At 63.4% G+C, this 12,308-nt stretch overlaps 1 protein-coding gene across 10 annotated transcripts in view; it reads left to right on the forward strand.

Moving 5' to 3' along the window:
* The window catches only part of PTP4A3 (protein tyrosine phosphatase 4A3), a 46,307-nt gene extending 34,093 nt beyond the window's left edge, over positions 1 to 12,214 (forward strand). For 4 of the 10 annotated variants that reach the window (XM_034966719.3, XM_008972855.5, XM_034966720.3 and 1 more), the window contains exons 2-6: positions 950 to 1,903; positions 4,701 to 4,793; positions 6,565 to 6,695; positions 7,376 to 7,450; positions 11,655 to 12,214. In XM_034966719.3, coding sequence (XP_034822610.1) covers positions 1,799 to 1,903; positions 4,701 to 4,793; positions 6,565 to 6,695; positions 7,376 to 7,450; positions 11,655 to 11,772 — 522 coding nt within the window. In that variant the 5' untranslated portion in view covers positions 950 to 1,798 and the 3' untranslated portion in view covers positions 11,773 to 12,214. The remainder of the gene's footprint in view (positions 1 to 949; positions 1,904 to 4,700; positions 4,794 to 6,564; positions 6,696 to 7,375; positions 7,451 to 11,654) is intronic. The other 6 variants (XM_055117010.2, XM_055117009.2, XM_063606936.1 and 3 more) reach the window with 4 other exon arrangements.
* Positions 12,215 to 12,308: the final 94 nt, after the last annotated feature.

The following is a 12,308-nucleotide window of genomic DNA, read 5'->3' on the forward strand; positions in this document are numbered from 1 at the left end:
CCTGGAACCCCTTTGCCTGGGAGCTTTGGGGTCATGAGACCCAGAAAGGGAGAGAGGCAGGCGTGGAGGTGCCTTGGGTTGCTGTGGCCCCCCCTGCCGCCTCCCCTCTTCAGGGCCCTGTCATGGTGTGAACCCACTCCTGGCCACCTGTGCTGTCACCACCTTGGCATGTGTGCCTGATGGCTGGCCCATTGGCATGTTCTGTCCCTGCCTCCCTGAGCTCCTGGAGGGGCAGAGCTGGCCTGTTTATCCCCGAGCCTGTCTGAGACCTGTGTGAGCAGTGGAGACACAGTGGCGGGGGGACACTGGTGGACAGGGGGCTGCTGACAGGCAGGAGACTTTCTGCAGAAAGCAAGAGGCGATTAGGGTGGCCCATGGCCGCGTGTGGGGCCAGGCCCCTCACCTCCCTGTGCTGGCAGCACTGACCGAGTGCCTGGGCCCCCATTCCCTGAGGATGGGCCACCCAGAGACACCTGGGCTCAGATGTTCACAGTGGCCGAGAATCAGAAGAGGAGAGGGCAGCTGTCCTGGGGTGGAGTTTCCGCAGATCACAGCAGGTGGGCAGGGGCCAGGCTCAGGCTTCTTAGGAACTCGGCCTCTGTCCCCACAGAGGGATCTGTCATCTGTGTGCTGGGGTTCATCATGTCCTCGGGGGTGTTTGTGTCCCTGAAAATCCCTGTCCCCTCTGTCCTCCGTCATGCCCTGCTGGCTGTGTGGTGGCTACCCTGTCGCCTCTGGGCCCTGGGTCAGTCCTGGCAGGAGCCGTGCTTCCTTGTGCTCCCACATAAGGAAATAGACCCAAAAGGGTTATTCTCTCAGCATGGTCAGGAGGAGGGCTCTGGGAGAGGTGTCGCCTGTGACTGTAGGCTCATGACAGGCATGAACCCCTTGTGGGAGGCGGGGCCCCCTGTGATCCCTTTCTATTCATTTCCTTCGTCTTTCCCCACAGATGCTGTGTGCTGTGGACCCACCTGGGGTTCATGGAGTGGGCCACGAGGCCCAGCCCTAAGCACTGCTGCGCCCAGAGTCACCGTGCCTCCTGCTGAGGGGTCCCCGCGCCACTGGCTCTCACCATTGCCCTCGCCTGCCGATGGCCTCTGCTGCCCAGCCTGGGGCCAGCTCTACCGCCTGAGCCCCCTGCCCCACTCCAGGACTCACCGTACCCCGATGGGGTAACGTGACACAGGCCCCGCACGTCAGAGGCCGCTGTCCCCACGGCCACTGCCCGTGACCCCTGGCCCAAGGCAGCTGGAGTTGGTTCAGTTCAAGTTCATTCTTTCTCTGGCCCTTGGGGGCTTGGGGCCCACCTCTGAGTGAAGGGGGCTGTCTGCCCATCCACCAATGTGGAGAGGGCGCCCCCGGCGTGGGGTCCAGCTCTGGACACTGCTTGGCGGCCGGGTTCACTTTGGGTTTTTAAGTTTTCTTTGCTGAGCTTTTTTGGTTGTTCTTTTTATTTTTTGACTCTTTATGACTATCCAGCTCTGAGAGACGGGAGTTCGGAGTTGCCCGCTTTACTTTGGTTGGGTGGGGGGGGGGGGCTGTTTTGTTCCTTTTCTTTTTTAAGAGTTGGGTTTTCTTTTTTAATTATCCAAACAGTGGGCAGCTTCCTCCCCCACACCCAAGTATTTGCACAATATTTGTGCGGGGTATGGGGGTGGGTTTTTAAATCTCGTTTCTCTTGGACAAGCACAGGGATCTCGTTCTCCTCATTTTTTGGGGGTGTGTGGGGACTTCTCAGGTCGTGTCCCCAGCCTTCTCTGCAGTCCCTTCTGCCCTGCCGGGCCTGTCGGGAGGCGCCATGGCTCGGATGAACCGCCCGGCCCCGGTGGAGGTGAGCTACAAACACATGCGCTTCCTCATCACCCACAACCCCACCAACGCCACGCTCAGCACCTTCATTGAGGTGAGTGGAGACGGAGGCGTGGCAGGCAGGTGGCCCAGGTGTCTGGGAAGCCCGGCTGAGCTGCCCTCAGGCCTCGCAAGAGGGGTCCCCAGCCCCGGCTGGCCAGACAGGGCTCACAGTCTTGGAGCAAAGCCCAGTCGCCTGTTACAGGATCCTGGAGGAGGGACATGGGAGTGCCCCGGGGGGTCGGGGTTGAGGGTGTTGGGGGATCAACGGGGTCCCCTGGGAGGCCTGCAGGGGGCTGGCGTGTGATAGGAGGGACTCCACGCTGTGTGGATAGAGGCAGGGGGTGAGGCAGGGGGATACATGGACCAGGCTGTGCGTGCTCAGCCGTGGCTTGGGCTGGGGCCCTCCCGAGCCCTTTGCTGTCCCAGATGTTGCTGGGCTCTGGATGAGGCCTCAGGTTAGACCAGGCTGGACTAGGGGCTTCAGGGCCCAGATCTCTGTGTGAGGAGGGACTGAGCAAGGGTCAGCGCTGACCACAGGAGGGAGGGACTGCTGTGCCCTGGAGAGGCAGCAGAGATGCCTGCCGCTGGCAACCCTGGCAGATGGGACGAGATGTGTTTACAGAAGCTTTCTTGGGAGTGGAGTCTGGAGCGACCTGCATGGCCTCCTGGAGGAGCCTGGCCTCTGCAGAACGCCCTGCTGTTTGCAGGCCTGGGGCCGTTTGCAGCATCTGCAGTTGTGTGCGGGGCCGTTGACGGAGCCTCTGACTGTGCCAGGCTGTGTCAGAGGCTGCAGCTGTGTGCAGGGTCATTTATGGCTGAGTCCTTTCCCCTGTGACATGAGATAAGCCATCATGGTCTTGTCATAATGAAACAGATTTGGGCGTGAGAGGGCATTGAGAACTGTAGAGCAGCAGGAGGCATTGGGCACCTTGCCATCAGGGAGCCTGGACCCTGGACACTGAGCCAGGTGCCCTACAGAAGATGGCTGTCCCTCTCGCAGCTGAGACCCTTGAGATAACAGCAGCATCTACAGAAAGATTGGCGAGAACAGCACGGTGAGTGGCCAGGGTGAGGCCTCAGAATATGACTGGGATCAGGGTTAAGTCTGTAACCAAGGTCAGGTCTCAGTGTGTGACCAAGGTTGGGGCTCACTGTTTGACCAGGATCAGGGCTGTGTGTGACCAGGGTCAGGGTTCGGTGTGTGTCTGGGATCAGGGCTCAATGTGTGACCAGGGTTGAGGCTCAGTGTGTGTCCAGGATCAGGGCTCAGTGTGTGACCAAGGTTGGGACTCAGTGTGTGTCCAGGATCAGCGCTTAGTATGTGACCAGGGTTGGGGCTCAGTGTGTGTCCAGGATCAGGGCTCAGTGTGTGACCAAGGTTGGGACTCAGTGTGTCCAGGATCAGCGCTTAGTATGTGACCAAGGTTGGGGCTCAGTGTTTGACCAGGATCAGGGGTTAGTGTGTGACCAGGGTCAGGGTTTGGTGTGTGTCTGGGATCAGGGCTCAATATGTGACCAGGGTCGAAGCTCAGTGTGTGTCCAAGATCAGGGTTCAGTGTGTGACCAGGGTTGGGGCTTAGTAGGTGAGCAGGGTTAGGGAGGGCTCATCCTGTGACCAGGGTTAACGCTTAGTGTCTGACCAGGATCAGGGCTCAGTGTATGACCCAGATCAAGGCTCGGTATGTGACCAGGATCAGGGCTCAATGTGTGACCAGGGTTGGGGGCTCAGCACGTGACCAGGATTAGGGCTCAGAGGTGTGTGACTATCAAGGCTCAGGACGTGACCAGGATCAGGGCTCAGTGTGTGACCAGGATCAGGAAGGGCTCAGCCTGTGACCAGGGCCAGGGCTGAGCCCTGGGCTGGGTGGCCATTCCCTCTGCTGAGGGTGCAGAGGGCCTCTGAGGTACCCCATGGCCACAGAGCCCAGCACCCTGCCTGCTCCCTGCATTCTCAGATAGTTGGGTGCTGGCCTCTCTGTGTTCCAGGTCCCTGTCCCGTGACCAGCAAGACCCATCAGCTGATTCCTCACCCCTCCCAAAATAGCTACGAGAGCAGGTGGGGTGGGAACAGCCCCCGCACGTGACCCCTGTGGAGTGGATCCTCTGCAGTGGGGGTATAAATATCGGCCTGGCTGTGAACTACCACCACCTTTTCCCTGGTCGTGTGGGGCTTCTCTGCTGGCGTACAGGGCCCAGCTTCCTCCTGGCTGCCATCTGAGCGGTGCCCACCCTCCCTGCTCTGAGGCGCCCCAGCTGATGCCCGCCCCTCTTAGACCCTAAAAACTGGACCCATCCCTGCGGCTCAGCTGGGGTCGCTGTTCGGATGCAGGGGCTCACACATGGGCTGGGGAGTCCAGTTCCTGCTGTGGGGACCCAGTAGCTTTTCTGGAAGAAATGTCCTTGCTGGTAGATCTGGGGTCCTGAGCACCCCAGAGGAGGGAGTGGTGTGCTGGGCAGCTGGGGTCCCAGCTGCCAGTTACCGTGAATGTAGGTGGGGACACCTTTGCCTCTGCTGGGTGGCCCAAGGGACCTAGGACAGGCTCTTCCATAGCCAGATACCACCTCGACCAGTAGTGGAGCCTGAAGTCCACTCTTGGTGGGTCTCACTGCATCAGGGTCTGCCTGGCTGGAGGGTGACATGCCCTTCCCTGGGGGCTTCAGGGGCCATGACCCTGCCCCGGGGGACTGAGGGGACAGGGCTCCACCCCGAGAGGTCTGAGGGGACATGTCCAAGTCCTGGGTGACTGTGGGGGACGCAGCTGTGCCCTGGGAGCCCTGGTGAGTGGGTCCTGCCCCCTGAGCCCTGCAGCCCTAGCCCAGCCCTACCTCCTCCGTCCTCCCACCCCCAGGACCTGAAGAAGTACGGGGCTACCACTGTGGTGCGTGTGTGTGAAGTGACCTATGACAAAACGCCGCTGGAGAAGGATGGCATCACCGTTGTGGTGAGGCGTGCGCCACGGGGACCCTAGTCACTGCTGCCACCGGGGGAGGGTGGGGCGGGGGGCTCCGGGCCTGCGCAGAGGGTTTGGTGCCCCTCCTGTGGCAGCCCTGGGCATGTCTGTGCCTGGGCCACGTGTGTGTCTGGGTACATCAAGGGAAGGCCAGGGTGTTGGGCCGTGTGACCTCAAGAAAGTCACCCTTGCGCACCCGTCTTTCTGTCTCTAGGGTGGGCCAGCACGGCTCGCCAGGCAGGGGTGGCACATGCTTGGTGCATCGGCCAAGGTGGCGGGTGGGCTCCTCCGCCTGTCTCAGGCCCGCCTCTGGGCCTGTCTTGGGTGCATCTCAGTCTTGCTGCGTGGGCGGCTGGGGCCCTGTTGCCAGGCAGCAGGCTCCTGGGGAGGACCCTTGGGCAGTTTCCTCGGCTTCTTTGGCCCTGGGGACCCAGGTCTGGGTGGGGGGTGGGGCGGTTCTGCTGCGATATCCTTGGGGGGTGGGCCACAGCAGCCGCAGGCCCAGAGCCACCCCCGGCCGGGTGGACGACTGCCCCCTTGGTGCAGGCCTGTCCAGCTGCGCCTGGGCCTCAGTCTCAGTGCGGAGCACCCCTCAGTCACTGCTTTTCATCCCAGGACTCTGCTTTTGGCTGGGGTTGCAGTTTTGTGACCTCAGCTTGGCGGTTTGGAATGGTGGCAGCGCTGGCGGTTTGGGGTCAGACAGGCCTTGGGCTGCGTCCCGCCTCTGCCCTCCCCAGCCTTGCGACCCTCCAGGTCACTCCGAGCCTTGGGTTCCTCACCTCAAAGCGAGGCTGCTTGGAAGAATGGGAGGCAAAGGCATGTCCCCGCTTCTCGCACGGGGTGCGCCCACACCCTCCCCTTCCACAGCAGCGGGAGGGATTGGGGTCAGACGTAAGTAGCCGTGACACCGGTTGTCTCTAGGAGTTGCCCTGCCTGGAGGCTGGGGAGGGGTGAGATGCCCCCGAGGGCTGTGTGTCTGCCTCAGTGGGCCCAGTGGGCTCTCCCTGGCACCAGACAGCCCCATGCCTGGCACAGTCCCTGCATGAACCCGCCTTCCCAAGACTGAAACGTGTCCACTCCTACTGCAGCGCCCTGGCCCGGGCCCTCCCCTAGGAAGACTCACGTTGCCCACCGATCTAGGGCGCTGGGGGATGGGACAGTGGGAAGCGCAGGTCATCTTCCAAGACCAAATTAACCCCCAGGAACAATGGGCCGGGGCCCGGTGGAACCGCCTGTTTCGAGTCCTGCCCTCGGAAATGTGGGCCCTGTCTCGCCCCACAGCCCTGTCTTCAGTCCTTCCTGGCACCTGGGCTGTGTGTGGCATGTGCCAGCCATCTTTGCATGCCAGCACAGGGGATGAGACCCTTTGCACCAGCTGACCCAAAACCTCTCAGGCTGCCACCGGCACACAGGCGTGAGGGATTGTGACCCCAGAACCAGAGCTCGGGCTGACAGGTGTGGGGATTAGGATTTGTGCGACTCGAGCAGGCTCTATTCAGAAAGGGGTGGGATGGTCCAGGAAGGCTTCCTGGAGGAGGGGACAGCTGCAGTGTACGGGGAATGATGAGGAGTCTGAAGCACTCACCATGGGGTGCCCATAGGCAAGCTGTGCCCCTCCTGTGTGCCCTCTGGGTCTGCTGCCCCCACCCTAGTGGGCTCCTGGCACCCTCTGCCTCTCAGAGCTCCCTTTCCTCGCCTGAGCCCCAGGGCCGCCTCTCTACCCTCCCTCAGCCGGGGGTCCTCGTGTCTGTTCCCTCCGTAGGACTGGCCGTTTGATGATGGGGCGCCCCCGCCCGGCAAGGTAGTGGAAGACTGGCTGAGCCTGGTGAAGGCCAAGTTCTGTGAGGCCCCTGGCAGCTGCGTGGCTGTGCACTGCGTGGCGGGCCTGGGCCGGTGAGTGTCGGGGCGGGGTGGGGCTCGCCATGTCAGGTGGTTGGGCATCTCGTGGTCTGACAGCCTCGCTTTTGGATGTGGGTCTTGAACACACGTCCACGCGACCTTCCCAGGAGGCCCATGCCCCTAGTGCTGGGGCTCCCAGACTGGTCCTCTCCCAGCATCACAGAGAGGAAGTGCTTCCCAAAGTCTAACCCAACTTCTTCCTGCTGTGGTTGAAACCATCCTGACATCTTGTGTAGGAAAGGGCCGCCGTCCCCCTCTCCAGACACAAAGATCCCCCCACACACAGCTGGGGCCTCAGACTCCCTGCTGGGAGAACGGGAGGAAGAATGACAGCTGGGATCGGATGACATGACCAGTGGGACACCCCCATCTGCAGAGGGAAACCCAGGCGAGCAGAGTTGATAGCAGGCGTGGATCCGGCTCTTAGCGCTTCACTCACCAGCTCTTATTTAACCCTCCCCCAGCAGATCACAGAGAGGTTGCCTAGGAGGGAGCCAGGATTTAGACCCAGTGCTCAGGCTGGGCTGTGAGGCTGTGGCCTCCATGGGGGAGCTTCAGGCAGGGGGGAGTCTGGGCCCCTTGGGCCCCCGTGCCCTGCATCTTCAGCAGGTACCCTGCCAAGGGGACAGGGGTGCGCAGGCTCCGATGACCCCCGCCCTGCTGTTTGCCCCCAGGGCTCCAGTCCTTGTGGCGCTGGCCCTTATTGAGAGCGGGATGAAGTACGAGGACGCCATCCAGTTCATCCGCCAGTGAGTGGCCGCGGTGGTGGGGTGGGCTGTGAGCGCTGGGGGAGGGGAGATCCGGCTGCCCACGAAGGGTGGCGGCATTGGCTGTGTGGTTCCGTCGCTCTGAGGTTGCGTCGATCAGCACAAGCTGGGCCTTGCTGCAGAAACGGGGAAGCCTGAGGTGTTTCTGATGGGTGGGGACAGCAGCCCCCGAGTGACCATGCAGCCACACAGGGACACAGCGAGGCCACCCGCCACGCCGTCCTGCCCGCCCTCCACAGACAGAGCTCCTTCTGTCGCAGCCATCCTGACGGGGGTGGAAGGACCCCCAGAGCCAGCCAGTTCAGTCCCTCCATGAAAAACTAGAACCTGAAACCCCACACCACACCGTGTCCACCCCCAGGGACGCTGACAGCAGGCTAGTGCCTCAGGACTACTCCGAGTCTAGCTGCTCACCACCCCTCCCCCGAACCCCGAGCTCTCCAGCTCAGCCCCTCCCTGCCCTCCTTGGAGGCTTCTAGGCCAGCTTGCCTGCCCCATCCCTGTCACTTGGTGGCCTCCCTGGGGAGGGCTGCCATTTGCCCACTGCCCAGGGGGTCCTGGGGGAGTCTGGCCGGGATGGCAGGGCCAACTCTGGAGGAACGGATGCGGCACCTGAAGCCTGCCCCTGCCCAGCCCACCATGTGTGTGCCTGTGAGTGTGACACACCCGTGGTACTCCTTGGACAGGCTTGGCTGGTGGGGCCATCTCTTCCTCCCAGAGGCAGGCTTGTTCCCGGCCATGCCAGCTGGCCCTGTGGGTCTGTGTGAGAGTGTGGCCCGCCCTGTGGGTCTGTGCGAGAGCGTGGCCTGCAGGTGCTCAGGTCTCCCTGGGGACCATGGGATGTGTACGCTCACACACAGACACGCATGGGGGTCATACAGGCACACATTCACACACAAGCACATGTGTGCACACAGACCCAGACAGACGCAGGCACACACTCATGTACAGGCAGGTGTGTGAACACAGGCACATACAGACAAGTGGGTATTTGCACACATGGACACACATGGATGCACTCAGGCACGTACACAAGCGTGCACTCATACATGACATGCACTCTCACACATGTGGATGCACACAGGCGAGCACCTTCCCCGGGCCCTCTCCCCACCCTACTTCTCACCGAGCAAGGGCTTGTCTCTCCCTTGTGGCTTTTGCTGTGTGGCTCCCCGCACCTGAGGCTGCGCTGGTCAGGACAGGTTGGGCCATGCTGGGGAAACAGCCAGGCCTGAACCCCAACGACTCAGAACAGCACGGGCGTTTCTTGCCCCTGTTGTGTGTCTGTTGGTGGGGGCCCTACGCGGAGGCGTGGCTGAGGGCTGCGCCTTCCCCTGTGTGCCGGCTGCTGGGCGAGGAAACGAGCACGGTGGAGCCACACGGGGCACCTGCAGCTTTGCTGGGCAGAGACTCCTCGCGCTACTGCTGCTCCCACTTCCTTGGCCAGGGCCAGCCTGTGGCCACGCCTGAGGTCATGGCAGGTGGGGATGGATGAGCCTCCAGAGGCGCTGGGTGGGCAGCCCCCGCCCCTCAACGCCTGTCACCTCAGGGCCTCTCAGGTGTGGCTGCAGCATCCTCTCCAGGAAGTCTTCCTGTCCACCCCAGCCAGGTACATGTGGTCAAGGACCAGGTGGCGGGGCAGGGTGAGCACATAGCCCAGGTCCCCTCTGTAAGGACCAGGTGGCGGGAGCAGGGTGAGCGTACAGCCTAGGTTTCCCCTGTAAGGACCAGGTGGCGGGGGCAGGGTGAGCGTACAGCCCAGGTCCCCTCTGTAAGGACCAGGTGGCAGGGGCAGGGTGAGCACACAGCCCAGGTCCCCGCTGTAAGGACCAGGTGGCGGGGACAGGGTGAGCACACAGCCCAGGTCCCCGCTGTAAGGACCCAGTGGCGGGGACAGGGTGAGCACACAGCCCAGGTCCCCACTGTAAGGACCCGGTGGTGGGGACAGGGTGAGCACACAGCCCAGGTCCCCGCTGTAAGGACCAGGTGGCGGGGACAGGGTGAGCACACAGCCCAGGTCCCCGCTGTAAGGACCCGGTGGTGGGGACAGGGTGAGCACACAGCCCAGGTCCCCGCTGTAAGGACCAGGTGGCGGGGACAGGGTGAGCACACAGCCCAGGTCCCCGCTGTAAGGACCCGGTGGTGGGGACAGGGTGAGCACACAGCCCAGGTCCCCGCTGTAAGGACCCGGTGGCGGGGGCAGGGTGAGCGTACAGCCCAGGTTTCTGCTGTAAGGACCCGGTGGCGGGGACAGGGTGAGCACACAGCCCAGGTCCCCGCTGTAAGGACCAGGTGGCGGGGACAGGGTGAGCACACAGCCCAGGTCCCCGCTGTAAGGACCCGGTGGTGGGGACAGGGTGAGCACACAGCCCAGGTCCCCGCTGTAAGGACCAGGTGGCGGGGACAGGGTGAGCACACAGCCCAGGTTTCTGCTGTAAGGACCAGGTGGCGGTGACAGGGTGTGCACGTAGCCCAGGTCCCCTCTGTAAGGACCAGGTGGCAGGGGCAGGGTGAGCACACAGCCCAGGTCCCCGCTGTAAGGACCAGGTGGCGGGGACAGGGTGAGCACACAGCCCAGGTTTCTGCTGTAAGGACCCGGTGGCGGGGGCAGGGTGAGCGTACAGCCCAGGTCCCCGCTGTAAGGACCCGGTGGCGGGGACAGGGTGAGCACACAGCCCAGGTCCCCGCTGTAAGGACCCGGTGGCGGGGGCAGGGTGAGCGTACAGCCCAGGTCCCCGCTGTAAGGACCCGGTGGCGGGGGCAGGGTGAGCGTACAGCCCAGGTCCCCGCTGTAAGGACCCGGTGGCGGGGGCAGGGTGAGCGTACAGCCCAGGTCCCCGCTGTAAGGACCCGGTGGCGGGGACAGGGTGAGCACACAGCCCAGGTCCCCACTGTAAGGACCAGGTGGCGGGGACAGGGTGAGCTCACAGCCCAGGTCCCCGCTGTAAGGACCAGGTGGCGGGAGCAGGGTGAGCACACAGCCCAGGTCCCCTCTGTAAGGACCCGGTGGCGGGGACAGGGTGAGCACACAGCCCAGGTCCCCGCTGTAAGGACCAGGTGGCGGGGACAGGGTGAGCACACAGCCCAGGTTTCTGCTATAAGGACCAGGTGGTGGGGACAGGGTGTGCACGTAGCCCAGGTCCCCGCTGTAAGGACCAGGTGACAGGGGCAGGGTGAGCACACAGCCCAGGTCCCCGCTGTAAGGACCAGGTGGCGGGGACAGGGTGAGCACACAGCCCAGGTCCCCTCTGTAAGGACCCGGTGGCGGGGACAGGGTGAGCACACAGCCCAGGTCCCCGCTGTAAGGACCAGGTGGCGGGGACAGGGTGAGCACACAGCCCAGGTTTCTGCTGTAAGGACCAGGTGGCGGGGACAGGGTGTGCACGTAGCTCAGGTCCCCTCTGTAAGGACCAGGTGGCGGGGACAGGGTGAGCACACAGACCAGGTCCCCGCTGTAAGGACCAGGTGGCGGGGACAGGGTGAGCACACAGCCCAGGTTTCTGCTGTAAGGACCAGGTGGCGGGGACAGGGTGTGCACGTAGCTCAGGTCCCCTCTGTAAGGACCAGGTGGCGGGGACAGGGTGAGCACACAGCCCAGGTCCCCGCTGTAAGGACCAGGTGGCGGGGACAGGGTGAGCGCACAGCCCAGGTCCCCGCTGTAAGGACCAGGTGGCGGGGACAGGGTGAGCATACAGCTTAGGTTTCCACTGTAAGGACCAGGTGGCAGGGATGGTGGGGACAGGGTGAGCATGCAGCCCAGGTCCCTGCTGTAAGGGAAGGTCGCGCAGCTGGGCTGGAATTCTGGGCTCAGCCCCTCCCTTACTCACAGGCCCCCCTTCCTGGATGGTGGAGGTGCCCAGGCAGGACCCTTGTTGCCTGCTCATGGCCTTGGGGTGGGTCCTACCGAGCTGGGGAAGCCTGGGGGCCGTAGGGAGCCCAGAGTCAGCCTGGAGGAGGTGGCGCTTTGCTGAGTTTGGAAGGCAAGCAGGGGTGAGCTGCAGGGGGCCAGGAAAGGGTGACTGTGACTCTGGGAGCAGCCGTGCCAAGGCCCTGGGGCAGGAGGGGCTTGGCCAGCCTCAAGGCCTTACTCCAGCCCACTGCCCTCTCAGCTTCCAGCTCCCTGGGGCAGGTGAGGTGGCCAAGCCAGGTCCTTGGATGACCTCTGTTCTTGTCCCGCTCTTCCCAGGAAGCGCCGTGGAGCCATCAACAGCAAGCAGCTCACCTACCTGGAGAAATACCGGCCCAAACAGAGGCTGCGGTTCAAAGAGCCACACACGCACAAGACCCGGTGCTGCGTCATGTAGGTCAGGACCTTGGCTGGACCTGGAGGCCCCGCCCAGCCCTGCTCTGCCCAGCCCAGCAGGGGCTCCAGGCCTTGGCTGGCCCCACATCGCCTTTTCCTCCCCGACACCTCCGTGCACTTGTGTCCGAGGAGCGAGGAGCCCCTCGGGCCCTGTGTGGCCTCTGGGCCCTTTCTCCTGTCTCTGCCACTCCCTCTGGCGGCGCTGGCCGTGGCTCTGTCTCTCCGAGGTGGGTCGGGCGCCCTCTGCCCGCCCCCTCCCACACCAGCCAGGCTGGTCTCCTCTAGCCTGTTTGTTGTGGGGTGGGGGTATATTTTGTAACCACTGGGCCCCCAGCCCCTCTTTTGCGACCCCTTGCCCTGACCTGTTCTCGGCACCTTAAATTATTAGACCCCGGGGCAGTCAGGTGCTCCGGACACTCGAAGGCAATAAAACAGGAGCCGTGGCCGTGTGTGTGGAGTGGGCTGCAGCGTCAGGCGGGGCGGGCTGGTGGCCTGGGGGCCCCAGAGGCTGCTGTCTGGATCCTGGGCTGCTGCCCA

The sequence above is a fragment of the Pan paniscus genome, chromosome 7, assembly GCF_029289425.2.
Source record: "Pan paniscus chromosome 7, NHGRI_mPanPan1-v2.0_pri, whole genome shotgun sequence".
Lineage (NCBI taxonomy): Eukaryota > Metazoa > Chordata > Mammalia > Primates > Hominidae > Pan > Pan paniscus.